The following is a 26407-nucleotide window of genomic DNA, read 5'->3' as shown; positions in this document are numbered from 1 at the left end:
GAGTGTGGGTCCGGTTCAGTGAGTGTGGGTCCGGTTCAGTGAGTGTGGGTCCGGTTCAGTGAGTGTGGGTCCCGTTCAGTGAGTGTGGGTCTGGTTCAGTGAGTGTGGGTCCGGTTCAGTGAGTGTGGGTCCGGCTCAGTGAGTGTGGGACCGGTTCAGTGAGTGTGGGTCCGGTTCAGTGAGTGTGGGTCCGGTTCAGTGAGTGTGGGTCCGGTTCAGTGAGTGTGGGTCCGGTTCAGTGAGTGTGGGTCCGGTTCAGTGAGTGTGGGACCGGTTCAGTGAGTGTGGGTCCGGTTCAGTGAGTGTGGGTCCCGTTCAGTGAGTGTGGGTCCGGTTCAGTGAGTGTGGGTCTGGTTCAGTGAGTGTGGGTCCGGTTCAGTGAGTGTGGGTCCGGTTCAGTGAGTGTGGGTCCGGTTCAGTGAGTGTGGGTCCGGTTCAGTGAGTGTGGGTCCGGTTCAGGGAGTGTGGGTCCGGTTAAGTGAGTGTGGGTCCGGTTCAGTGAGTGTGGGTCCGGTTCAGTGAGTGTGGGTCCGGTTCAGTGAGTGTGGGTCCGGTTCAGTGAGTGTGTGTCCCGTTCAGTGAGTGTGGGTCTGGTTCAGTGAGTGTGGGTCCGGTTCAGTGAGTGTGGGTCCGGTTCAGTGAGTGTGGGTCCGGTTCAGTGAGTGTGGGTCCGGTTCAGTGAGTGTGGGTCCGGTTCAGTGAGTGTGGGTCCGGTTCAGTGAGTGTGGGTCCGGATCAGTGAATGTGGGTCCGGTTCAGTGAGTGTGGGTCCGGTTCAGTGAGTGTGGGTCCGGTTCAGTGAGTGTGGGTCTGGTTCAGTGAGTGTGGGTCCGGTTCAGTGAATGTGGTTCTGGTTCAGTGAGTGTGGGTCTGGTTCAGTGAGTGTGGGTCTGGTTCAGTGAGTGTGGGTCTGGTTCAGTGAGTGTGGGTCCGGTTCAGTGAGTGTGGGTCTGGTTCAGTGAATGTGGGTCTGGTTCAGTGAGTGTGGGTCCGGTTCAGTGAATGTGGTTCTGGTTCAGTGAGTGTGGGTCTGGTTCAGTGAGTGTGGGTCTGGTTCAGTGAGTGTGGGTCCGGTTCAGTGAGTGTGGGTCCGGTTCAGTGAGTGTGTGTCCCGTTCAGTGAGTGTGGGTCTGGTTCAGTGAGTGTGGGTCCGGTTCAGTGAGTGTGGGTCCGGTTCAGTGAGTGTGGGTCCGGTTCAGTGAGTGTGGGTCCGGTTCAGTGAGTGTGGGTCCGGTTCAGTGAGTGTGGGTCCGGTTAAGTGAGTGTGGGTCCGGTTCAGTGAATGTGGGTCCGGTTCAGTGAGTGTGGGTCCGGTTCAGTGAGTGTGGGTCCGGTTCAGTGAGTGTGGGTCCGGTTCAGTGAGTGTGGGTCCGGATCAGTGAATGTGGGTCCGGTTCAGTGAGTGTGGGTCCGGTTCAGTGAGTGTGGGTCCGGTTCAGTGAGTGTGGGTCTGGTTCAGTGAGTGTGGGTCCGGTTCAGTGAATGTGGTTCTGGTTCAGTGAGTGTGGGTCTGGTTCAGTGAGTGTGGGTCTGGTTCAGTGAGTGTGGGTCTGGTTCAGTGAGTGTGGGTCCGGTTCAGTGAGTGTGGGTCTGGTTCAGTGAATGTAGGTCTGGTTCAGTGAGTGTGGGTCCGGTTCAGTGAATGTGGTTCTGGTTCAGTGAGTGTGGGTCTGGTTCAGTGAGTGTGGGTCTGGTTCAGTGAGTGTGGGTCCGGTTCAGTGAGTGTGGGTCTGGTTCAGTGAGTGTGGGTCCGGTTCAGTGAATGTGGTTCTGGTTCAGTGAGTGTGGGTCTGGTTCAGTGAGTGTGGGTCCGGTTCAGTGAGTGTGGGTCTGGTTCAGTGAATGTGGGTCTGGTTCAGTGAGTGTGGTTCCGGTTCAGTGAGTGTGGGACTGGTTCAGTGAATGTGGGTCTGGTTCAGTGAGTGTGGGTCCGGTTCAGTGAGTGTGGGTCCGGTTCAGTGAGTGTGGGTCTGATTCAGTGAATGTGGGTCCGGTTCAGTGAATGTGGGTCCGGTTCAGTGAATGTGGGTCTGGTTCAGTGAGTGTGGGTCCGGTTCAGTGAGTGTGGGTCTGGTTCAGTGAGTGTGGGTCTGGTTCAGTGAATGTGGGTCCGGTTCAGTGAGTGTGGGTCCGGTTCAGTGAGTGTGGGTCTGGTTCAGTGAGTGTGTGTCTGGTTCAGTGAGTGTGGGTCCGGTTAAGTGAGTGTGGGTCCGGTTCAGTGAATGTGGGTCCGGTTCAGTGAGTGTGGGTCCGGTTCAGTGAGTGTGGGTCCGGTTCAGTGAGTGTGGGTCCGGTTCAGTGAGTGTGGGTCCGGATCAGTGAATGTGGGTCCGGTTCAGTGAGTGTGGGTCCGGTTCAGTGAGTGTGGGTCCGGTTCAGTGAGTGTGGGTCTGGTTCAGTGAGTGTGGGTCCGGTTCAGTGAATGTGGTTCTGGTTCAGTGAGTGTGGGTCTGGTTCAGTGAGTGTGGGTCTGGTTCAGTGAGTGTGGGTCTGGTTCAGTGAGTGTGGGTCCGGTTCAGTGAGTGTGGGTCTGGTTCAGTGAATGTAGGTCTGGTTCAGTGAGTGTGGGTCCGGTTCAGTGAATGTGGTTCTGGTTCAGTGAGTGTGGGTCTGGTTCAGTGAGTGTGGGTCTGGTTCAGTGAGTGTGGGTCCGGTTCAGTGAGTGTGGGTCTGGTTCAGTGAGTGTGGGTCCGGTTCAGTGAATGTGGTTCTGGTTCAGTGAGTGTGGGTCTGGTTCAGTGAGTGTGGGTCCGGTTCAGTGAGTGTGGGTCTGGTTCAGTGAATGTGGGTCTGGTTCAGTGAGTGTGGTTCCGGTTCAGTGAGTGTGGGACTGGTTCAGTGAATGTGGGTCTGGTTCAGTGAGTGTGGGTCCGGTTCAGTGAGTGTGGGTCCGGTTCAGTGAGTGTGGGTCTGATTCAGTGAATGTGGGTCCGGTTCAGTGAATGTGGGTCCGGTTCAGTGAATGTGGGTCTGGTTCAGTGAGTGTGGGTCCGGTTCAGTGAGTGTGGGTCTGGTTCAGTGAGTGTGGGTCTGGTTCAGTGAATGTGGGTCCGGTTCAGTGAGTGTGGGTCCGGTTCAGTGAGTGTGGGTCTGGTTCAGTGAGTGTGTGTCTGGTTCAGTGAGTGTGGGTCCGGTTCAGTGAGTGTGGGTCTGGTTCAGTGAGTGTGGGTCCGGTTCAATGAACGTGGGTCTGGTTGAGTCGAGTTGAATATAGGGTACATCTGATTGAATATAGGAGGGTCCAGCTAAGTGTAGGGTGGGTCTGGCTGCATGTAGAGTGGGTCCAGTTGAGGGGAGAGGTAGATCTCACCGTCCTCGTCCTCTTGCATTGTTCCACGGAAGCTCCGTGTAATCTCGAGGAACAGCACCTCATCTTTCGATTAGGCACTTTACAGCCTTCTGGACTCAAAATAGAGTTCAATAATTTCAGAGCATAACCTGGCCCCTATCATATATATATTTTTTATCCACACTTTTTGTATGTGCCTTCTGTTCTTCTCCCCCACATGGCAGCTGTCTTTCATTCTGCCACCGCAATTTACACTTCATCTGGAGCCATCCTTTGTTTCTTAACCTGTCCCATTACCATCTCCTCTTGCCTTGAATCTCTCTTAATGTCTCTTCACCCCTCCTGCCTTCTACCCTATCACAGGCCTTCCCTTTTGTTCTTTCCTCCCCTCCCCCCTTTCCCAGCTCCCACACTTGCTTAAAAATCTGTTCCATTTCCTGCTTTTTTCCAGTTCTGATGAAAGGTCATCGACCTGAAACGTTAACTCTGTTTCCCTCTTCACAGATGCTGCCTGACCTGCTGAGTATCTCCAGCATTTTCTGTTTTTATTTCAGATTTCCAGCATCTGCAGTATTTTCTTTTTGTGTTGGAGAGGTAGATCTAGTTGAGTGGGAGTCTGGTTCATTGGGTACTGCTCTGTTTTATTTTATATATATTTTTTAAGGGTAGTTTATTTTTGTATTTAAATGTTAATATTCCAGTACGGGAATGGGACTGGTCCTATTCTGTAGTGGTGCAAAGAGGTCAGAGTTTGAATAGTGGAGATTAGCTTGGGGATCAGGGAGTTTTGATACAGAACTTTTATGCAAGAGATTAAATGTATGGGGTAGAGTTTGTGATAGGGTAGACTGTACATGGGCTAGGTAATGAGTGAGCTTGATGGGTCTTTTCTCATTCCATGCTTTCTTTGGTTCTCCTGAACAGGGACTCCACCAGCATTGTATATTTAGCTTGTAAAAGAAAGACCTGCAGTTCTATAATGCCTCTCAGAAACATCTCAAAGCTCTTCACATGCAATGACTTGAAAGTACAGTAAATACTGTGTACAATAATGCAGGAGCCAGTTTGCACAGAGCAAGATCCCACAAACTGCAATGAGCTGAATGACCAGCTAAATAAGTTTTAGGTGGTGGTGATTGAGGGGGGAATGTTGGCTCGAACATTGGGAGAACTTCCTAGTCTTCAAATAGTGCGATGGGATCTTTAACATTCAGTTGAACTAGTAGAACAGGCAGGCGGGGCCTTAGTTTAACAGCTCACCCAAAAGACGGCACCTCTGACAGTGCATCACTCCTTCAGTACTCAACTGAAGTGTCAGCCTGGATTATGTGCTCAAGTCTAGGTGTGGGGCTCGAACCCAAAACCTTCTGACTGAGAGACCAGAAAGTGCTAACAGAGCCAAACTGACAGTAATTTAATAAAGTGGAAGTGTAGTCAAGTTTTAATAATTAAAAAAAAAAGATTAACTGTAAAATGATCAAATCTGTGCTGCTTTTGTGTGAAGTTCATTTGTAAAGCACAATTTTTGGGAGGTCACTGTGTGGTTAGCAGTTTTGTAATGTGTCCACTAGGTGGGACAACAGTCCCTATATTTATCCAATTTCCCAAACTTGTCAGCGCTAATATCCCAGCATTATGTAATCATTAGACGAAGGTTGCTCTGGGCCTCCCCCAGCATCTGAGTGAGTGAACACACTGCCCGGTCTGGGGCTGAAGCAGGCTGACCAGAAAGGTGCCTGGTCAAACCTGGCTCTTGCTGGGGCTCGGTTTTCTGGATACTAGCACCCCTCCTGTACCTTGCTCAAGGGGCCATTCTGCCTGTGTGAGCCTAGACCGTGAGTGTTCGCAGGCTATTCTGGGAGTATCGCAGCAAGGTCCGACCCAGCCCTCCGACAATTCTAACAATTCAAGCTCCCTCCCGATGCCTTTGTCTGACGGCCAAAGCGACAGGTCCACCTCCACATGCAAGCTGCTGCTTCCTAACCAGCAAAACGTGACCTTGTGCAGGCAGTAATCTGGGATAGTGTGCCCCAGGTCAACAGTGAACCCATTTATTGCTACTGGATCGCACATAACAGTTCCATTAGGCCTCAAAAGCAAAGTAGATGCTGGAATTCTGAAATAAAAACAGAAAAGGCTGGAAATACTCAGCAGGCCAAGCAGCAGCTGTGGAGAGAAACAAGGAGGGCTAATGTTTCAGGTCGATGACCTTTCATCAGAACTGGTCTCACACCACTTAGATTGGAGGCACCCAATGTTGCTAAGGTCATTGGGTGTACCTTCCTCATTTACAACCCATTACAGGGCACCGTCCACATGTGGCGGGAGTATTGTGCGCTCGAACCAAACTGTCAGGAATTCTGACAGTGCCGGAAAGGGACGGAACCCTGGTGGGCCCAGGTCTGCCCAAAATCTGCCCTCTTCCTCCTCCTCGCCCACTGCCAGTGCACTGCAAAAACCGCCCTCCCTATCCCCAGGAACGTCGGGGCTCTGATCTCGGAGCCAAGATGTTGGGTTTCAAATGAACGAGTGGCATTTTAAAAACCTAATTTGAACCAAAGGCTGTAAGGAAACCACAAACGCAACATTCCAATGTTTCTGTCACATCACCTGATGCCCACACACGGGTGCACTTTCCAGCAAGAGTCACTGGATAATGACCAGGACCTTGTCCAATTTTCTTCCCCCTCCCTGACACAAGGCACTGAGGCCAACTGTAGTGCCACTGACTAGGGATCGAATCGGGAGCCTTCCTAGTCCTAAGGCTCAGTATCGCACTGGGTGGGTGTGTATATTCAGCCTTTCTGTGTGTGTGCTACCCCGGCTGTGGAAAGCTTACACAAGGCTAGGGTTGCCAACCCTCCAGGATTGCCCTGGAGTCTCCAAGGATTAATCTCCTGGACACGGCTGCCAGCAATTCTGGGAGAAAAATCATAGGGGCATAAAAAAAAGTTGTGTTTTTAAAAACATTTCTTTGAACATTTTTGTTTATTATATTGGAGACGGGGGTGGGGGGGGGGTGGGTGGAGGTGAAAGGTCATGTGACGAAACCTCCAGGAATACATCCAAGCAGAGTTGGCAACCCTGCACAAGACAAACATGTGTGTGAGGTCCAAATTAAAAAGCACGTGTGTGGGAAATACTAGAGCAAAACATTCCTCATATTTTGAATTCTTTACTTTCTCCTTTCAGGTGCTAGATCCTGTTGTCTTGCCTCTGCACTTCCTGTTTTGGTTAGGAGGGCATATTCGCCATGGTTACCATTAGTGCTTTTTTTATGCCTGGCTGGTTGGAGGTTCTGCTGCTGTGTGGTGCACTCCTGCTCCCCGCCCCTACCACACAGGGGTGGGGAGGGGGGGATAGTAGCTGAGAGATAATTTTATTAAACTCTCATGGTCACGGTGATGGAGAGAGGGTGGAAAAATCAGTCATGGCCCCCTCTTTCCAATCATTATCCGATCCGACTGAGAAAGTGTGGGCGGCAGGTAAGGACAGGATCAGGCCCGGCTACGGTGCCCCAACACAGTCAAATCTCCCGCTGACTCTGTTTCTGCTCAGGCAGGGAGAATGGTCACATGGGTGAGAGCCTGGTGTTCACGTAGCCACACCTCAGCAAGAGCTGGCTGGGGGGGGGGGGAGGAGGAGGAGGGTAAACTGGTTGGTTAAAAAAAAAACTGCCAGAAAACAGACAGACTCCGCGGTGATGGATTTTGCTCTCTCATTTCACTCTTTTTGTAAAAAAAACAGGAAACTGCAGCACGGGAACCTGGTGAAATTGTTGGGAGTTATAGTACACAATGGACTGTATATCGTGACTGAGTTCATGGGCAAGGTATGACCCTGTTTATTTTAAAACCCTCAGTCTCTCTGTATTTCTCTTTCCATCTCCCCCGAGGTCCTCCATCAGCCAATAGACTTGTGATGTAGATACTGGGCCATGTGTTCAACTCACTGTAGCAGTGTGGCGATGTTTACCATGCTATTGTCATGCACGGTGACCCAGAAACTATTACAGTAACATATCCACTGAAACATTAGGAATGGATTTATTATTGGAATGGCAGCCCCAAACGATTAAAAACATTTTAAGTCTATTATGTGTAAAAAAAATTAAAAGCTTTCATTCTGCTTTCTGTCTTCCTGTACCTCTCTCCCGCCCTTGTTTAAATTTAACTTGTTTCTGTAAAATCGGTTCCTTTTTCTTGTATGAAAATCCAGCTTTGACACATTGCCATCAGAGGTGAAGGCGGCCATGTTTTCTGACAGACCACTTACCAGTAAAGTGGCTTTCAATTCGCTGTTTCTTATGTGGACCACTGAGAAAATTACAAGGCCCGAAATAAAGTCACGAATCGGGCCTTAAATCCACACGTGTGTGAGGGTGTATACATGGCGGGTAGTTTTTCCCCCTCGCTGTTCTGGCTGTTGTGTATCTGTCATGTTATGCAAACGTGCATTGTTGAGTCATTCCTTGGAGTATGAGCCTGTGGCTGGAAAGTGAGTATCTTTATCTGCCTGGAGGTTTTAACTGGTACAGTTTGAGGAGAATTTTGTCCATTCTTGTGTGAAAATCATAAATCATATGGCCTCGCTAATAACCCTTCGTGTGAAAAAAATTCTCCTAACCCCCTTTTTTTTGTGCTTATAACATTAGGCCCCAAGTCGAAGTCTAAGCCCCCTTGTTAGCATTTCCCCAACCAGCGAAAATAATCTTTCACTATTAACCCTCCCAGCTGCAGTTGCAAATAGAAAGAAGCTGACTTGTTCCATTGGCTTCACTTTTACACAGTTGTTGGGAGCGGCGACCAGATTCATGAGCTTTGCTTCTGGCCTGTTGAATGGGCGGAGTCTGTTTAGTACATCAGACATTAAAATCAAGAACTGGTCAATTAAAACCCTCGTATTGAAACGGAGCCCTCACACACACAGAAAGGCGGCCCTGTATTCCCAATTAGCATCCTACAGCCTAACGGAGCATTGTCAAGGGCTCCTTATAGGCCTCTCCCCAAACTGCAGTGTTGTTAGCAACCACAAGTTAAAAGGCCCTTAGATTTTGCAGTAAAGAAAGATTACAGCATTTTTATAGCACTTTTCATGTCCAAAAACATCTCACAGCCAATTAAGTACTTTTGAAGTGTAGTCACTATCGTAAAGAACTGCGGCAGCCAATTTGCGCACAGCAAGGTCCCTCAAGTAACAATGAGATAAACGGCCAGTAGGAAAGTTTCACCATCTTTAAACGTTCTGTTCTCTGTCCTTTCAAGGGTAACCTCGTCAACTATTTGAGAACGAGAGGCAGATCGGTCGTCACACTGAAGCAGCTGATCCAGTTCGGGCTGTGAGTTTCAAATCTTTTTCTGTTATACTTTCCCGGACCCTCCACTGTTCTTTCCTCTTCTGCTGAGGGCATCGATTCGTGCCAAGGTACAGTTCCGCGGGCACCCACGGGTCCAACGTCCAAACCCCACAGAGCAGGAACAGAGCCAGGTCCAGGTCCCGCTCCACGTGGTATTGATCGGAGTCCGGCAGAGTGCGAGGCAGAAAGCACTAAACCTGGGAATTGGGCAAAATGGTGAAACTCCTGCTGTTAAATACAGAAGCACTGAATTTGTGCAAGACCTTGGTAGGGCCAGAGCTGGAGTTAGTGCATACAGAGAGAAGCCCTCTGCTATAGCACGGACATTAGAATCGTGGAAAGAGTTCAGTGAAGATTCACTAAAAAGGAAAAACAGATTTGCATTTATATAATAAATTATTTCACTACCTTGGGATGTCCCAAAACACTTCACAGCCAATGAAGTACTTTTAAAGTGTAGTTACTATTGTAATGTGGGAAACGCAGCAGCCAATTTGCGTACAGCAAGCTCCCACAAACAGCAATGAGATAAATGTTCCGAAAATCTGTTTTTCTGTTGGTTGAGGGATGAATATTGATCAGGACGCCAGGGATAATGCCCCGGCTCCTCTTCAAATTGGGATCTTTTATGTCGACCCAAGAGGCCAGACTGGGCCTCGGTTAAACGTTCCATCTGAAAGACGGCGCCTCCGACAGTGCAGCACTCCCTCAGTACCTCACTGGAGTGTCAGCCTGGATTTTGTGCTCAAGTCTCATGGAGTCTGCGGACTCAGAGGCGAGAGTGCGGCCCACTGAGCCACGGCTGAGGCCCACTCAGTGGGCGCAGGCTCAACACCTTTCTTCTCCTTTAAATGAAGGACGATTATGACCGGAATGACTTGGGGTGTCGTGTTGCAGAAATAGAAGCCACGCTTAAACTGAGCGCAGGGGAGATCGGTGTGCTCATTAATGCCCACCCATTTTACTGCAATAAACTCCATATACATATTATTACAGAATACGCTGCCCCTCACTCCTCACTGTTGCAACATTGAAACAGGCCAACAATGTTTAAACTGCATCCCGCTCACCCAGGGAACGTCCTGTGGATAGTCTGGGACTGGGAGAGTGACGCTGCACTGCATTGACACACAGACCATTGTACTGGCCTCAGCCTTGTCCCAGCCCTCTGGGGATGCTCAATCCAGGTAGCTCCCTGACTACAGGGAGAAGGTCCTTTACCTACTCAACCAGGATTAGCAATTCCTAAATTGTTTAAATAGTGAGGTCATTGGATGGCAATCTGTATGTCAGGCAGTTGTCAAATGTTATTTGGTTAACTCTGCCCTCTGCTTGTTCCAGCTAATTACCACTAATGACCGATTAATGGTTGCTTTATCACAATCCACTTTAGGAATTAGGACTTGGTATTTTGAAGAGTAAAGTTCCAATTTAGTGAAAGGTGTGTTATGGACAGCAATGCTCACCAGCCTTCTCCAGCTTGTTTTGAAAGTGTGTTTTTAAAATACCCATTCTCCCTCCCGAATTCATGTCCAGTTTACATCGCGGGGCCTGTCCCACAGCACCAGTCCCAAAGAGAGACAGAGAAGTCAGCCAGCATCTGTAAGGGCTTAAAACATTCAAATTTTTCCTTTCTTTACAGATGCTGCCTGACTTGCTGAGCATTTCCAATATTTTCTGTTGGATTTTCAGTGTCTGCAGTCTTCTGTTTCACAGTTGTTCAAAGTCCTGGCTGTGGCTTTCATTCCCGACCCAATGACCGGAGGCCGAGGGTCAGCCCAAGGAGGTGGCTACGGCCATTTACTCTGCTGGCTCTGGTGTCATGGCGCAGCGACGAATTGTCATTTCCCACCCCACCTGCCTCTTAAGAGCCCGCACTGGAGAATGGGTCGATGGGGCTCAGCCTCTCTCCTTCCATAGCTCATCAAGTGTCCATTCATCATGTGGGAGCCTAGACAGTCAGCTGGTTATTCCATGGGGTGATCACAGCCTGTGCTGATCCTGGATCTCTCCTGCCTCACACACCTCAGCTTTCATACTCACACCTGTTTCAGCAGGAGTTAATGGATAACACTCTAGCAGCCGGAGACTTGACTGCTTTCACCCCCCCCTCCCCCTCCCTGCCAGCTTTCTTAACCCAGGGGCACTGAGGCCAATTGTAGCACCTCTAACTCAGCTCTGGCTGAAGTCAACTAACTTGGTACGGACCAGAAATCCAACCTGGACCTTCTGTTTCCTACAGTTCAGAACCACACCACATGGTCCTGTTAATCAACAGAACTATGAGTAGTCTCTCACCCCCTCGCACAGTCTCACCTCTGCCTTCAGTAATTGAATTGTATGTCTGCTTTCCCGCTGTTTCCTGTTGCCAGTGACGTTTGCGAGGGGATGGAGTACCTGGAATCGAAAAAGCTTGTTCACCGAGACTTGGCAGCCCGGAACATTCTGATCTCGGATGAAAATATCGCCAAAGTGAGCGACTTCGGCCTGGCCAAAGGGGTGTCCAGTACTCGGGACCGAGCGAAGCTGCCGGTGAAGTGGACAGCACCAGAGGCACTCAGACAGCACGTAAGGGCAGGAGAGCCTGTTCTCATTTGAAGCAGGCAGATTGAACAGTGGGCGTCATGGAGCCTCCTCATTGCACACCGTTATAGCAAGACTGTGAGAATTAGCCATGATCTGGTCAGTAAAGGAGTAGATTCGTATTTGTATATCTTCTCCACCTCCTGGGGACACCATTCCTAGACAGACCACCCTCTGGTACCTCACCCCACTGACCATTCTACACGTGAGCCTAGACACAGTGTTGTCAGAATATTGGCCCATAGGGGAGCATTGCAGTGAAGACCGATCCTGTTCTCACCTGACATCCACATCCACACACTCACGCACCAATGCACACTCACACACACACACACACACACACACACACACACACACACACACACACACACCATACACACACACACACACACACCATACACACGCACACTCTCACGCACCAATGCACACTCACACACACACACACACACACACTCACACACACACACACACACACACACACACACACACACACACACACACACACACACACACACCATACACACGCACACTCTCACGCACCAATGCACACTCACACACACACACACACACACACACCATACACACGCACACACTCACGCACCAATGCACACTCACACTCACACACACACACCATACACACGCACACACTCACGCACCAATGCACACTCACACTCACACACACACACACACACACACACACACACCATACACACGCACACTCTCACGCACCAATGCACACTCACACACACACACACACACACACCATCCACATCCACACACTCACGCACCAATGCACACTCACACACACACACACACACACACACACACACACACACACACACACACCATACACACGCACACTCTCACGCACCAATGCACACACCCACCCATGCATGCACACACACACACCCAAGCATGCACACGCACGCACATGTACACACATGCATATGCACACACACATACACACAAACATGCGTACATGCACACACACAAACACACGCGCATGTTCTAGGACTGCTGGGCAAGATACAGTAGGGCAGCCAGTGCCCATTTCAGTGCCTTCAGGAGAGAGGTAGAGCAAATTGTTAGGCACCTCATTCCAGTTTCATAGACATCACCGAGCTGCACCTTAGATCTAAGTGGGTAAAAGAGCCTTGGCAATAGTCACCGAGAAAATCCCTCCTGTAGCACAGCAGCTGGGGGGCACAATACTGACACTTAAATTTACAGTCATTATACCTCAATCTCTTCAAACCTGCCAGAATCCATTCAGCTGCCTTAATCTAGGATTTCCTCTAAATTACAGCCAGACACGAGATATTCTAACTCTTCCTCTGTGCCTCTCCTATTCTTTCTGAACTGTGCTCCATTGAACTATTGTGTGTGGACTGTGTTGGCCTGGGCCGACACAGAGCAATGGTAACTCTATCCCTTCCTCTGATTGAATTGGCCACTTAAACCCCACAGGCCTTGCTACTTAAATGGCAGCCTGTCGCCAACCCATTGAGTGAGAGAGAGAGAGAATGAAGGGCCCACCGGTTTATTTTCTGCCAAGGTGTTAAGATTATTACACTTGTAATTGTCTAGGGGAGGAGTGTCTATAACAAGTTTTCTGACTCCTTCTAACAGAAATTCTCCACCAAATCGGATGTCTGGAGTTACGGAATTCTTCTGTGGGAGCTGTTTTCGTACGGCCGGACTCCCTATCCTAAGTTGGTGAGTGCTTTCGACCTGCCACTCACTCTTCAGATTTTGTTAATTGTTTCACAGGATATGGTTCTCTCTAAAACCACCGTCAAGTCATCGAAGGCCATCAGGGAAAGGACAAACAGTGGGCTCTGTGTTTTCCACTATTCACTCCAAGCCCCTCTCTACTTCTTGCCTATAATTAACCCTTCTATTCGCAACACCAACAGAGCTTTCATTCATTTGAAAACCAAAACTGTACAAAGTCTAATCATAAATCAAAGAATATCCTCAGTGCCTGAAAGAGAAAGACTTGGTCAGTGCTTCAGGTGGAGTCCCTTCAGCAGAATGGATCCCTGCCCAAGTGGAATTCTTCATGCGTGGGTCTAGACAGTGAATTCTTCACGTGTGGGTCTAGACAGTGAATTCTTCACATGTGGGTCTAGACAGTGAATAGTCGTCAGGTGGCAGCCTATTCAACTGTGGTGGGCATCACAGCCAAGCCTGGCCAGAGGCACTGGATAGTGAGCAGGAATGGGAATCCCGGCTATGTACTGGCATATAACGGATGGGGCAGGGAATGGATAAGGGGTTGGGGCTGGTATAGGGGCAGGGCATGTGGGAGTGGAATAAGGGATGGGACAGTGGATGGATAATGGGCAGGGTGGGTATAGGGACAGGACGGAGCGAGGCGAGGGGGGGAGGTTTCAGGCTTGTTTAGCCGCTGATGAAAATTCAATTAAAACTGAAATAACAAAAGGCTCATCACGAGGCACAGGAGCAAAGTGGAACAATAGGCCGATATTCAAAAACCCCAGATAAAGGGCCCGATTTTAACCTAATCAGCCCGGCGGGAATGGGCGGGTTCGGGTCGAACACTCAGTTTACGCCCCGCCCCATTTTACGTTGCATTGGCTTCAATGGAGCATGAGATGGGGCGGGGTTTAAGCTGGGCCGTCGACCCGAAGCCACCCCATTCCTCCCGGGTGGCTCAGGTTAAAATCAAAGGATTAGTTCACATTTTAGAAAGTCTTGGGCTGCCCATTCGATCCCCATAATCTGGGGGAGATTTACTCGGTGTGCAAAGAAGCTGTAAGCCTGGTCTTTATAAAACCGAACCGTCTTGTACAAATCTGGATGGGGTGACATTACATTTCACGGGGCAAGGATTCCCGATTTAGGGGAGTGATGCGCCATCAATTACTCAAAAGACTGAGGTTGAGCGAGTAACAATCAGGCTTTTATTAACTAAAGAATGAAGGTCTTGTCTCGAGTGGTCGACCCGTCCAGAATACTAAGGGACTGGGAGGTAGTCACTTATATACCTGGAATAGTGGGAGGAGTCAGCCGAGGCATGTCCAGACCTGTACCTAGTGGAATACACATACAGACACAGACAGGTATAACAGTGGTTTACCACATTCACCCCTTGTTTAAAAATGAGTCCGGCGGGGTGAAGTGTATTTAAAAGTTCATGTATTGGAGTCTCTCCAGAGGTCTTGTCTGCCGCTGTGATCGACGTGGCGACGGCAGGGGTGGTGGAGCTTCCGGCGTCGCGTCCCGTGTAGGCTGGGGCCCTGGAGTGTAGTCCTCGTGGGTGACGGTCCAAGGCGAGCCGGCTGCTGGGGTTGGATATCGGGTCGTGGGGGGGGGGGTGGTAATGGGTAGTGGGTTACAGCGGTCCCCGAGGGTGCGAGGTCTCGTATGGAGACTGTGTCGTAGTGGGTTACGGCGGTCCCCGAGGGTGCGAGGTCTCGTATGGAGACTGTGTCCTCCCGCCCGTCCGGGTACTCAATGTAAGCGTACTGGGGGTTGGCGTGGAGGAGGTCGACCCTCTCGACCAGGGGGTCCGTTTTATTGGCCCTCACGTGTCTTCTCAGTAGTACCGGCCCTGGGGACGTCAGCCATGGCGGTAACGATGTCCCCGATGTGGACTTCCTTGGGAAGACAAACATTTTCTCGTGAGGGGTGGCATTGGTGGCAGTGCAGAGCAGTGACCGAATCGAGTGGAGCGCATCGGGGAGCACCTCCTGCCAGCGGGAGGTCGGAAGGCCCCTAGACTTTAAGGCTAGTAGGGCGGCCTTCCAAACTGTTGCATTCTCTCTTTCCACCTGTCCGTTCCCCCGGGGGTTGTAACTGGTGGTCCTGCTTGTGGCTATACCCCTAGCGAGCAGGTACTGGCGGAGTTCGTCGCTCATAAACGATGAGCCCCGGTCGCTATGGATATAGCTGAGGAAACCGAACAGGGTGAAGAGGCTGTTCAGAGATTTAATGACCGTGGCACTGGTCATGTCCGGGCAGGGGATAGTGAACGGGAACCGGGAGTACTCGTCAATGATGTTGAGGAAGTACACATTGCGGTCGGAGGAGGGGAGAGGCCCTTTGAAATCGACGCTCAGGCGTTCGAAAGGGCGAGTGGCTTTTATCAGGTGGGCTCTGTCTGGTCTATAAAAGTGCGGTTTGCACTCAGCGCAGACTTGGCAGTTCTTGGTCATGGTCCTGACCTCCTCGATGGAGTAAGGCAGGTTGCGGGCCTTGATGAAGTGGAAGAACCTGGTGACCCCCGGGTGGCAGAGGTCATTGTGGAGGGCCCTCAGCCTATCGATCTGCGCGCTGGCGCAGGTGCCACGCGATAGGGCATCTGGGGGTTCATTGAGCTTCCCAGGCCGGTACAAGATCTCGTAATTGTAGGTGGAAAGTTCGATTCTCCACCTCAAGATCTTGTCATTTTTGATTTTGCCCCTCTGCTTGTTGTTGAACATAAAAGCAACTGAACGCTGGTCAGTGAGCAGGGTAAATCGTTTTCCGGCCAGGTAGTGCCTCCAATGACGCACAGCCTCCACGATAGCCTGGGCCTCCTTCTCGACCGCGGAGTGTCTGGTCTCCGGGCCCTGGAGGGTTCGTGAGAAGAATGCCACAGGTCTCCCCGCCTGATTAAGGGTGGCGGCCAGAGCGAAGTCGAACGCATCGCTTTCCACCTGGAAGGGGATGGATTCGTCCACTGCGGCTTTGGCAATGTCTTCCTTGATACGGTGGAAGGCTAAGCGGGCCTCTGCCGTCACGGGAAAAGAGGTGGACTTGATCAGCGGACGGGCTTTGTCTGCATAGTAGGGGACCCACTGAGCGTAGTAGGAAAAAAACCCTAGGCACCTCTTCAGAGCTTTTAGGCAGTGGGGCAGTGGGAGTTCCATAAGGGGACGCATCCGGTCCGGGTCGGGACCGATGACCCCGTGTTCCACAACACAGCCAAGGATGGCAAGGCAGTCTGTGTGGAATATGCACTTCTCCTTGTTATATGTCAGGTTCAGGAGTTGGGCGGTGCGGAGGAATTTCTCGAGGTTTGCGTCATGGTCCTGCAAGTCATGGCCGCAGATGGTCACATTATCTAGGTAAGGGAAAGTGGCCTGCAGCTCGTTTTGATCGACCATCCGGTCCATCTCCCTTTGGAAGACGGAGACCCCGTTGGTAACACCGAAGGGAACCCTAAGGAAGTGATAGAGGCGGCCGTTTGCCTCAAAAGCAGTATACTGGCGGTGTTCAGGGCTGATGGGGAGCTGGTGGTACGCTGATTTCAGGTCAATGGTCGAAAAGACACGGTACTGCGCGATCTGGTTGACCATGTCAGCTATGCGGGGGAGTGGGTAGGCGTCCAGCAGGGTGTAGCGGTTTATTGTTTGGCTGTAGTCGATGACCAGGCGTTGTTTCTCGCCGGTCTTAACGACCACAACCTGGGCTCGCCAGGGGCTGGAGCTGCCCTCAATAATCCCCTCCTTCAGGAGCCGTTCCACTTCGGTTTTGATGAAAACCCTGTCCCCGGCACTGTATCGCCTGCTCTTTGTGGCGATGGGCTTACAGTCGGGGGTGAGGTTAGCAAACAGTGGGGGGGGGTGGGACTCTGAGTGTGGAGAGGTTGCATCTGGTGCGCGGCGGGCAATTTGGAGGCTGCTGGCTGCGGACTGTGAGTGGGGGGAGGGGGGCCACCGTACGCCATCGTAACGCTTTTGAGGTGGCACTGGAAATCCAACCCCAGTAGAACGGCAGCGCAGAGGTCGGGCAGGACCAGGAGTTTAAAATTATTGAACACAGTCCCGTCTACTACTAGTGTCACCACGCAGTAGCCGCCAATGTCCGCTGACTGGGACTCGGAGGCCATAGAAATCCGCTGGTGCGCAGGCAGGACTGGGAGAGAGCAACGCCGCACCGTGTCGGGGTGGATGAAGCTCTCTGTGCTCCCGGAGTCAAAAAGGCAGTTTATTGCATGGCCGTTTACCTTAACGTCCATTTTGGACCGAGCTAGCTGGTGTGGTCTCGTTTGGTCCAGCGTCACAGAGGCCAGCGTAGGGGTTGGTGTGTCACTGCGAGTATCAGATGGGGGGGGGGGGGGTTGGCGGTCTGCTGCGTCCCGGCTGGTGTCCAAGATGGCGTCGTCCATGATTCCCATGTGGCTGGAGTCGTCCAAGATGGCTGCTGCTGCGGTGGTTCGCACATGGCTGGGGAGGCCCAAGATGGCGGCCCGCACGGCCCACACGCGGCGCTGTTGGGGGCCCAAGATGGCGGCTCGCACGGCCCACACGCGGCGCTGCTGGCGTTCGGGGTGGCTTTGGCCTTGCAGACGCTGGCGTAGTGTCCCTTTTTCCCGCAGCCCGAGCAGGTCGCATTCTTCGCCGGGCAGCGCCCTCTGGGGTGTTTGGCCTGGCCACAGAAGTAGTATTTCTGGCCTTGGGATACTGCTGTCTGGCTTTGGGACACTGCTGCGGTAGTTGGGCCGTTGTTGGGCTGTGGCTGGGGTGGCACGGTGCTATGGGGCTGTCCTACCGTGTCCCAGGTTGTTGTTCCCCGCGGCGTCCACGGTGCAGAGGAGTAGGCATCCATGCCCCGGAAGGCTGCGTCCAGCGTTAGTGCGATGTCGGAGGCTTTGTCGAGGGTGAGGTCACTCTGCTCCAGCAGTCGCTGTCGGGTGTAGTTGGACCTGTGGCCCGCTACGAAGGCATCCCGGATCAGTTCCTCCGTGTACTTAGTGGGCGTTACCGCCTTACACCCACAGGCCTGGCCAAGCACGGACAGTGCTTGGAGGTATTCCTCAGTCGATTCCCCAGGTTGTTGCTTGCGACTCCCAGAAGGTGCCTAGCGTATACTTCGTTCACAGGGCGCGTGTACTGGGTCTTGAGGAGCTGGAGGGCGGCTGTGTACGAGGTCGCGTCCCGGATGACTGAGTACACTCGGTGGTTCATCTTGGAGAACAGGACAGACAGTTTGTCCGCATCCGTTTCGACCGCAGTGGAGGCAGTCTGGAATGTCTCGAAGCACGTGAGCCAGTGAGCAAACTTGGTGGAAGCGTCCGCTTCCCGACTGTCCAGGTCCAGGCATGCTGGTGTGAGGATCTTCTCCATTATAAAAAATTTAGTTAATAAAATTGATGCGCCATCAATTACTCAAAAGACTGAGGTTGAGCGAGTAACAATCAGGCTTTTATTAACTAAAGAATGAAGGTCTTGTCTCGAGTGGTCGACCCGTCCAGAATACTAAGGGACTGGGAGGTAGTCACTTATATACCTGGAATAGTGGAAGGAGTCAGCCGAGGCATGTCCAGACCTGTACCTAGTGGAATACACATACAGACACAGACAGGTATAACAGTGGTTTACCACAGGGAGGTCTGTAACTCTTTTTTTACAGCAGTGCGTTCCTTCTTGAACTCCCCGCCTACCAAAAATACACTGGACTGAAATGATCGAAGAGCGGGTCACGTTTCAAGCGTACCGCTTGGATGAAGGGTCTCCACCCGAAACTCTGACCTCGCTTTTCTCTTTCAGATGCTGACAGCCCTGCTGTGCATTTCCAGCAATTTCTGTTTCCATTTCAGATTTCTAATCATTTACACTTTTTGCCTTTCCATTTCTGCCCCAAGAATCAGGCAGGCGTAAACCAATTAACCAAAAGAAAGTTTACACAGAGCTCCCTCGCACCCCCCATCCCAGGCCACGTACTCTGTGTTGAAATGATAATGTTGCTGATGACCCCTGGGCCCTTAAAGGGTTAAAAACCTGCGCTGAACGTGCTTGACCTTCCTTGGCTCGTTCACCGCCTGCCCTCGTCTCAAGATGCCCTTGGCAGCACTGTTGCCGTGGAAATAAAACTTCCTGCTGTAATCCTCCATTATCCCCCCTTTCTTTATCCTCATGTGACACTTAATTACTTGCTAAATTGGAACAGCTCCTTCCAGAGTCACAACTAGAGGTTAACACATTACGCAGATGTGGTCACGCTGGAATGACAGAGTGCTGCGCCAAGGCATTTATTCCTTGTCATCTTTAAAATGAGGGCATTCTGATTGGCTCCGCCCTCCAAAAACGTTTCCCCGTTAAAAATAAAGGAGTTGAAATAAGTATCTGATAGCGGGCAAATTTGATTATCTTCAGGAGATGGTGCACATAGCAGATATATCCTTGATTGTTCTTACTGAGAAAGTGTTGCAATTGAAATATTCACTGGTTTGGTATTTTGTATGCTTAATTAGAATTAGATGCTGATAGTAGATCATTGCTGTGATATAACAGAGCGTGGCAATTAAACTTACAGAATTTACAATCAGATGTAGAAATTTGCAGGGCTACGGGGAATGGGCGGAGGAGTGAGACTAGCGGAAGTGCTCTTGCAGAGAGCCGGCACGGGCTCGATGGGTCAAATGGCCTCCTTCTGTGCTGTAACTATTCTATGATTTCTATGTTTTTATTTTGTGTGTGTGACCAATGAATTTCAACACAGAAAAGTGTGCGGTATTACATTTTGACAAGAAAAATAAGGAGGTCACGTATTACTTGGAAAATAAGAATCTAAATGGGGTAGAGGAGCAAAGGGATCTCGGAGTACAAATACACAAATCACTAAAAGTTGCGACACAGGTTAATAAGGCCATAAAAAAAGCAAACCAAGCACTAGGGTTTATTTCTAGAGGGATAGAATTGAAAAGTAGAGAAGTTATGCTAAACTTGTATCGAACCTTGGTTAGACCACACTTGGAGTGCAGCGTACAATTCTGGTCGTCATATTATAATAAGGATATAGAGGCACTAGAGAGGGTGCAAAAAAGATTTACAAGGATGATACCAGAAATGCGAGGGTATACCGATCAGGAAAGGATGAACAGGCTGGGTCTCTTTTCTCTTGAAAAAAGGCTGAGGTGACCTAATAGAGGTCTTTAAAATTATGATAGGTTTTGATAGAGTGGATAGAGAGAGAATGTTTCCACTTGTGGGGAAGAGCAACACTAGAGGCCATCAATATAAAATAGTCACCAAGAAATCAAATAGGGAATTCAGAAGAAACTTCTTTACCCAGAGAGTGGTGAGAATGTGGAACTCGCTACCACAGGGAGTGGTTGAAGCGAATAGTATAGATGCATTTAAGGGGAGGCTAGACAAGCATATGAGGGAGAAGGGAATAGAGGGTTATGCTGATAGAGTTAGATGAGGAAAGACTGGAGCAAGCTCGAGTGGAGCATACACAACGGCATGGACTGGTTGGGCTGAATGGCCTGTTTCTGTGCTGTATATCCTATGTAATCCTGTGTATAAATTAAGCAGTTTAATTTAAGGACAGTATATTGCGATATAATTTGCTTTATTATTAATGCTGTATGTAAATATTCTAGGGGCCTATTTCTTCAGGCATTTTACTACACATTTGTGCTTTAATAGATCGGGGAGGGGAGAGGGGGTGTTGTGCGGGGGTGCGGAGGGACCCCCGAATGACCTTGATGCTCGGGGCCCCTGAATTCTTAATTCAGCTCTGCAAAATTACGACAGGCTTTTTGGGTCGAGTGACCTTTTTCTGTTCCAAAATATTCTCTCTTCCTCAATTCACTTCGGATCAATGCATCCCAAGACAACGTCGAACTCCTGGTGCTGATCCTGACTTTAAAGCCTGTCTTGCGGGTCTAGTTTTCCAGATACAAAACTGGGTTCCAAGCTGCCCCTGAAATGCCGGTGTTTATCGCTCTCTGTTTCCTTGCAGTCACTGATGGACATGGCAGACAGAGTGGCGAAGGGATATCGCATGGAATCTCCAGAAAAGTGTCCCGCCTCGGTGTACGACATGATGAAATCCTGCTGGGAGCACGATCCCGGGAAACGTCCCACCTTTAAAAAACTCAAGGACAAACTGGAAAAAGAAGGACGGAAATCAGATTATGTTTGAAGCAAGGACAGTTTGAAAAGCAACTTGGGGTCAGGTTCAAATAGCCTCAATATCTCTTATTGAACTAGCGTTCTGGGATGGATCATTTCTAGGATCTTACAATTGAAGTGAGCAGCAGCACTGGGTGAAGAAGCACTGATTATACACAAAGGGATAAAAGAAAAACCCCTCAGTTTCCTGCTGGATTCCACTATTCACACTCTGATGGTTCGCATCCATGTTTAACTCACCCCCCTTTGTCTTTCCAGTTTCCATTCACATCTCAACTGAGCTGGCCTCTGTAAGTTGTGTTTTCTCGCATATGAGATTAGAAATTGACATCACTGTTTGGGGAATCGGGGGAGTGGGTTTATAGAGGGTCACATCAACCTCCGCTTTCACTCCTGGTGAAGCAATTTCACCAAAGACATTTCACCACAGGGCATAATCACACCAACCCATTACAATCAGCACCGCACCACCCATTACAATCAGCACCACACTGACCCGTTACAATCAACACCGCACTGACCCGTTACAATCAGCACCACACTGACCCGTTACAATCAGCACCACACTGACCCGTTACAATCAGCACCACACTGACCCGTTACAATCAGCACCACACTGACCCGTTACAATCAACACCGTACTGACCCGTTACAATCAACACCGCACTGACCCGTTACAATCAGCACCACACTGACCCATTACAATCAGCACCACACTGACCCGTTACAATCAGCACCACACTGACCCGTTACAATCAGCACCACACTGACCCGTTACAATCAACACCGCACTGACCCGTTACAATCAGCACCACACTGACCCGTTACAATCAGCACCACACTGACCCGTTACAATCAGCACCGCACTGACCCGTTACAATCAACACCGCACTGACCCGTTACAATCAACACCGCACTGACCATTACAATCAGCACCACACCACCCATTACAATCAGCACCACACTGACCCGTTACAATCAACACCGCACTGACCATTACAATCAGCACCACACCACCCATTACAATCAGCACCACACTGACCCGTTACAATCAACACCGCACTGACCCGTTACAATCAACACCGCACTGACCCGTTACAATCAACACCGCACTGACCCGTTACAATCAGCACCGCACTGACCCATTACAATCAGCACCGCACTGACCTGTTACAATCAGCACCACACTGACCCGTTACAATCAGCACCGCACTGACCCGTTACAATCAGCACCGCACTGACCCGTTACAATCAGCACCGCACTGACCCGTTACAATCAGCACCGCACTGACCCGTTACAATCAGCACCGCACTGACCCGTTACAATCAACACCGCACTGACCCGTTACAATCAGCACCACACTGACCTGTTACAATCAACACCACACAGACCCGTTACAATCAGCACTGCACCAACCGTTACAATCAGCACTGCACCAACCGTTACAATCAGCACCACACTGACCCATTACAATCAGCACCGCACTGACCCGTTACAATCAGCGCTGCACCAACCGTTACAATCAGCACCACACTGACCCGTTACAATCAGCACCACACTGACCCGTTACAATCAGCACCGCACTGACCCGTTACAATCAACACCGCACTGACCCGTTACAATCAACACCGCACTGACCATTACAATCAGCACCACACCACCCATTACAATCAGCACCACACTGACCCGTTACAATCAACACCGCACTGACCATTACAATCAGCACCACACCACCCATTACAATCAGCACCACACTGACCCGTTACAATCAACACCGCACTGACCCGTTACAATCAACACCGCACTGACCCGTTACAATCAACACCGCACTGACCCGTTACAATCAGCACCGCACTGACCCATTACAATCAGCACCGCACTGACCCGTTACAATCAGCACCACACTGACCCGTTACAATCAGCACCGCACTGACCCGTTACAATCAGCACCGCACTGACCCGTTACAATCAGCACCGCACTGACCCGTTACAATCAGCACCGCACTGACCCGTTACAATCAGCACCACACTGACCTGTTACAATCAACACCACACAGACCCGTTACAATCAGCACTGCACCAACCGTTACAATCAGCACTGCACCAACCGTTACAATCAGCACCACACTGACCCATTACAATCAGCACCGCACTGACCCGTTACAATCAGCGCTGCACCAACCGTTACAATCAGCACCACACTGACCCGTTACAATCAGCACCACACTGACCCGTTACAATCAGCACCGCACTGACCCGTTACAATCAACACCACACTGACCCGTTACAATCAGCACCGCACTGACCCGTTACAATCAGCACCACACTGACCCGTTACAATCAGCACCACACTGACCCGTTACAATCAGCACCGCACTGACCCGTTACAATCAGCACCACACTGGCCCATTACAATCAGCACCACACTGACTCGTTACAATCAGCACCGCACTGACCCATTACAATCAGTACCGCACTGACCATTACAATCAGCACCACACTGACCCGTTACAATCAGCACCGCACTGACCATTACAATCAGCACCACACCACCCATTACAATCAGCACCGCACTGACCCGTTACAATCAGCACCACACCACCCATTAAAATTAGCACCACAATGACTCGTTACAATCAGCACCGCACTGACCATTACAATCAACAGGGGATAAGGGTGTTTTTATACAGAACTCTCCTTATGGAGATGAAATGGGTGGGCTGGAGCCCATGATAGGGTAGATTGTACATGGGCTTTAAGACGAGCAGGGCTGCTGGACTGAATGGCCTTCTCTCATTCCATGCTTTGTTTTCCCTACATTACAACAGTGACTACACTTCAAAAGTACAAATTGGCTGTAAAGCACTTTGGGGATTTTTAGGTCATGAAAGGTGCTATATAAATGCAAGTCTTTTCTTTCTTTATGTCTTTTTTTTACTTGTTCCGAAGTCCTTACTCTTTGTGGTGCCTACTGACTAGTGGAGCAGATTTGTACCTCAATGGACAGCTGCTGCACATATTCCTTCTCAGTGTTTCATTAAATGTTGATGTGATCGTGCACCCCCGTGTTTACAATAAATTAAAGCCTTTTTTTACTGAGATGTTGTAACTTGACATGGGCACATTGCGGAGGGAGCACACTCTGCCTCTAACCCAGTGGTACTCGGTCCATGGCCCTCTTGGGCTGTTTATCGAGTTGCCAACTCTCCAGGATTGGCCTGGAGGTCATGTGATGAATCCTCCAGGAATGCGTCCAACCAGATTTGGCAACCCGAGCTGTTTACCACCCCATCGCCTTAGCAAACTGCCCATTTCATCTGCTCCTGGCACTCTATCCATGGCTGTGGGATGTAGATCAAATGAGGCCTCGGTCTCAAGGCTGTCAACTTCCCAGCAAAATCAGGTAAAGGGATGCTGTTGGAAGGCAGGGCTATCCCAGTTTCCACACATTGAATGAAGGGGCGCCACTAAAATACATCTATTGGGCCAGTGGGGGGAGACACCGACCGCACGGCGGGCGAGACACCGATCGCACGGCGGGCGTGACACCGGCCGCACGGCGGGCGAGACACCGACCGCCCAAGCGCTTGTGCTTCCGCAGTGACGGCCTCTGCCAACCTGAACCATACAATCCTGCAAGGTCCAGATTGGATCGTCAGTCTGCACTGAGCGTGGCAGTGAGATGGGTGTTATAATGGGCCACCTGACTAGAGAGGAAGGGAAGGAAACAGCCTGTGTGTCCTCTCTTGAACACTCTTTACTGCCCCTTGCTGGAAAATGCATGTATGTGGATTGAGATTGACTGTAATGCCTTTCAGAGTTGAATAGCCCACCAATACACAGTCCAGGCTGACACATGAAAAATGGATGAGGTATTGAAGGCCGTGAGACTGCAACCTAACAAGTTCCATCACCCTCAGGAAAGGAGAGGGAAAATATTGTAGAAAAACATGGTTTTGATGTCTTGTGCCTCATGATAGTAATCCTCCTGTTGGCATGTTTTCAAAGATTCTCACATGGTATAATCCCCAATATTGAAAAATGAAGAGGAAATCTTCTGAGATTACATTGGTTCTGCCTCACAGCCCCATGTAAATCTGTAAGAGTACATCACAAATCCCAGGGACTGCACTAAATCCCTACAATACATGTCAACGGTATAAAGAGGTGATAACAAAGCGCACAGTGAAACTTCACCAACTGCAAGGTTTGCTTAAAAACAGAAGTGCTAAAAGTATAGAGCAGGACAGTCAGCCTCGGAGTGAAAATCCACATGAATGTTGCAGGTAGAGAAGCTTCACCAGAACAACTAGACCCTGTTCTGGAGGGGACAGCACATCGAAACTTTAAGTTAGTCTGTCTTCACCGCAGCACAAGATGCACTGACTCCTTCTATAGTACCATTCCACAGACACTGACTCTCGCTCGGGTACAGTTCCACAAACACTGACTCTCACTGGGGTACAGTTCCACAGACACGGACTCTCGCTGGGGTACAGTTCCACAGACACTGACTGTCACTGGGGTACAGGTCCACAGACACTGACTCTCACTGGGGTACAGTTCCACAGACACTGACTCTCACTGGGGTTCAGTTCCACAGACACTGACTCTCACTGGGGTACAGTTCCACAGATGCTGACTCTCCCTGGGGTACAGTTCCAAAGACGCTGACTCTCACTGGGGTACAGGTCCACAGACACTGACTCTCGCTGGGGTACAGTTCCACAGAAACTGATTCTCACTGGGGTACAGTGCCACAGACAATGACTCTCACTGGGGTACAGTTCCACAGACGCTGACTCTCACTGGGGTACAGTTCCACAGACGCTGACTCTCACTGGGGTACAGGTCCACAGACACTGACTCTCACTGGGGTACAGTTCCACTGACGCTGACTCTCACTGGGGTACAGTTCCACAGACACTGACTCTCGCTGGGGTACAGTTCCACAGACACTGACTCTCAATGGGGTACAGTTCCACAAACGCTGACTCTCACTGGGGTACAGTTCCACAGGCACTGACTCTCACTGGGGTACAGTTCCACAAACATTGACTCTCACTGGGGTACCGATCCACAGATACTAACTCTCGCTGGGGTACAGTTCCACAGACACTGACTCTCGCTGGGGTACAGTTCCACAGACACTGACTCTCGCTGGGGTACAGTTCCACAGACAATGACTCTCACTGGGGTACAGTTCCACAGACAATGACTCTCACTGGGGTACATTTCCACAGACACTGACTCTCGCTGGGGTACAGTTCCACAGACACTGACTCTCACTGGGGTACATTTCCACA

At 50.3% G+C, this 26407-nt stretch overlaps 1 protein-coding gene and 1 long non-coding RNA gene across 3 annotated transcripts in view; one reads left to right on the top strand and one right to left on the bottom strand.

Annotated features, from left to right (window-relative positions):
• Positions 1–24200, top strand: part of matk (megakaryocyte-associated tyrosine kinase) — a 225889-nt gene extending 201689 nt beyond the window's left edge. For both annotated transcript variants that reach the window (XM_086004846.1, XM_086004845.1), the window contains 5 exons: positions 7037–7121; positions 8554–8627; positions 11018–11213; positions 12858–12944; positions 20928–24200. In XM_086004846.1, coding sequence (XP_085860972.1) covers positions 7037–7121; positions 8554–8627; positions 11018–11213; positions 12858–12944; positions 20928–21110 — 625 coding nt within the window. In that variant the 3' untranslated portion in view covers positions 21111–24200. The remainder of the gene's footprint in view (positions 1–7036; positions 7122–8553; positions 8628–11017; positions 11214–12857; positions 12945–20927) is intronic.
• LOC147108282 (uncharacterized) lies at positions 7395–11027 on the bottom strand. Its single transcript, XR_015080561.1, has 2 exons — positions 9716–11027; positions 7395–9004 (listed from the first exon to the last, which is right to left on the bottom strand). It is a non-coding gene; the product is annotated as an uncharacterized LOC147108282 (long non-coding RNA).
• Positions 24201–26407: the final 2207 nt, after the last annotated feature.

The sequence above is a fragment of the Somniosus microcephalus genome, chromosome 13 (genome assembly GCF_052327205.1).
Source record: "Somniosus microcephalus isolate GS21.2 chromosome 13, FLI_Smic_1.0, whole genome shotgun sequence".
Taxonomy (NCBI): domain Eukaryota; kingdom Metazoa; phylum Chordata; class Chondrichthyes; order Squaliformes; family Somniosidae; genus Somniosus; species Somniosus microcephalus.
Note: the sequence above shows the minus strand (reverse complement) of the source record. Positions and strands in the feature narration are given on the sequence as shown.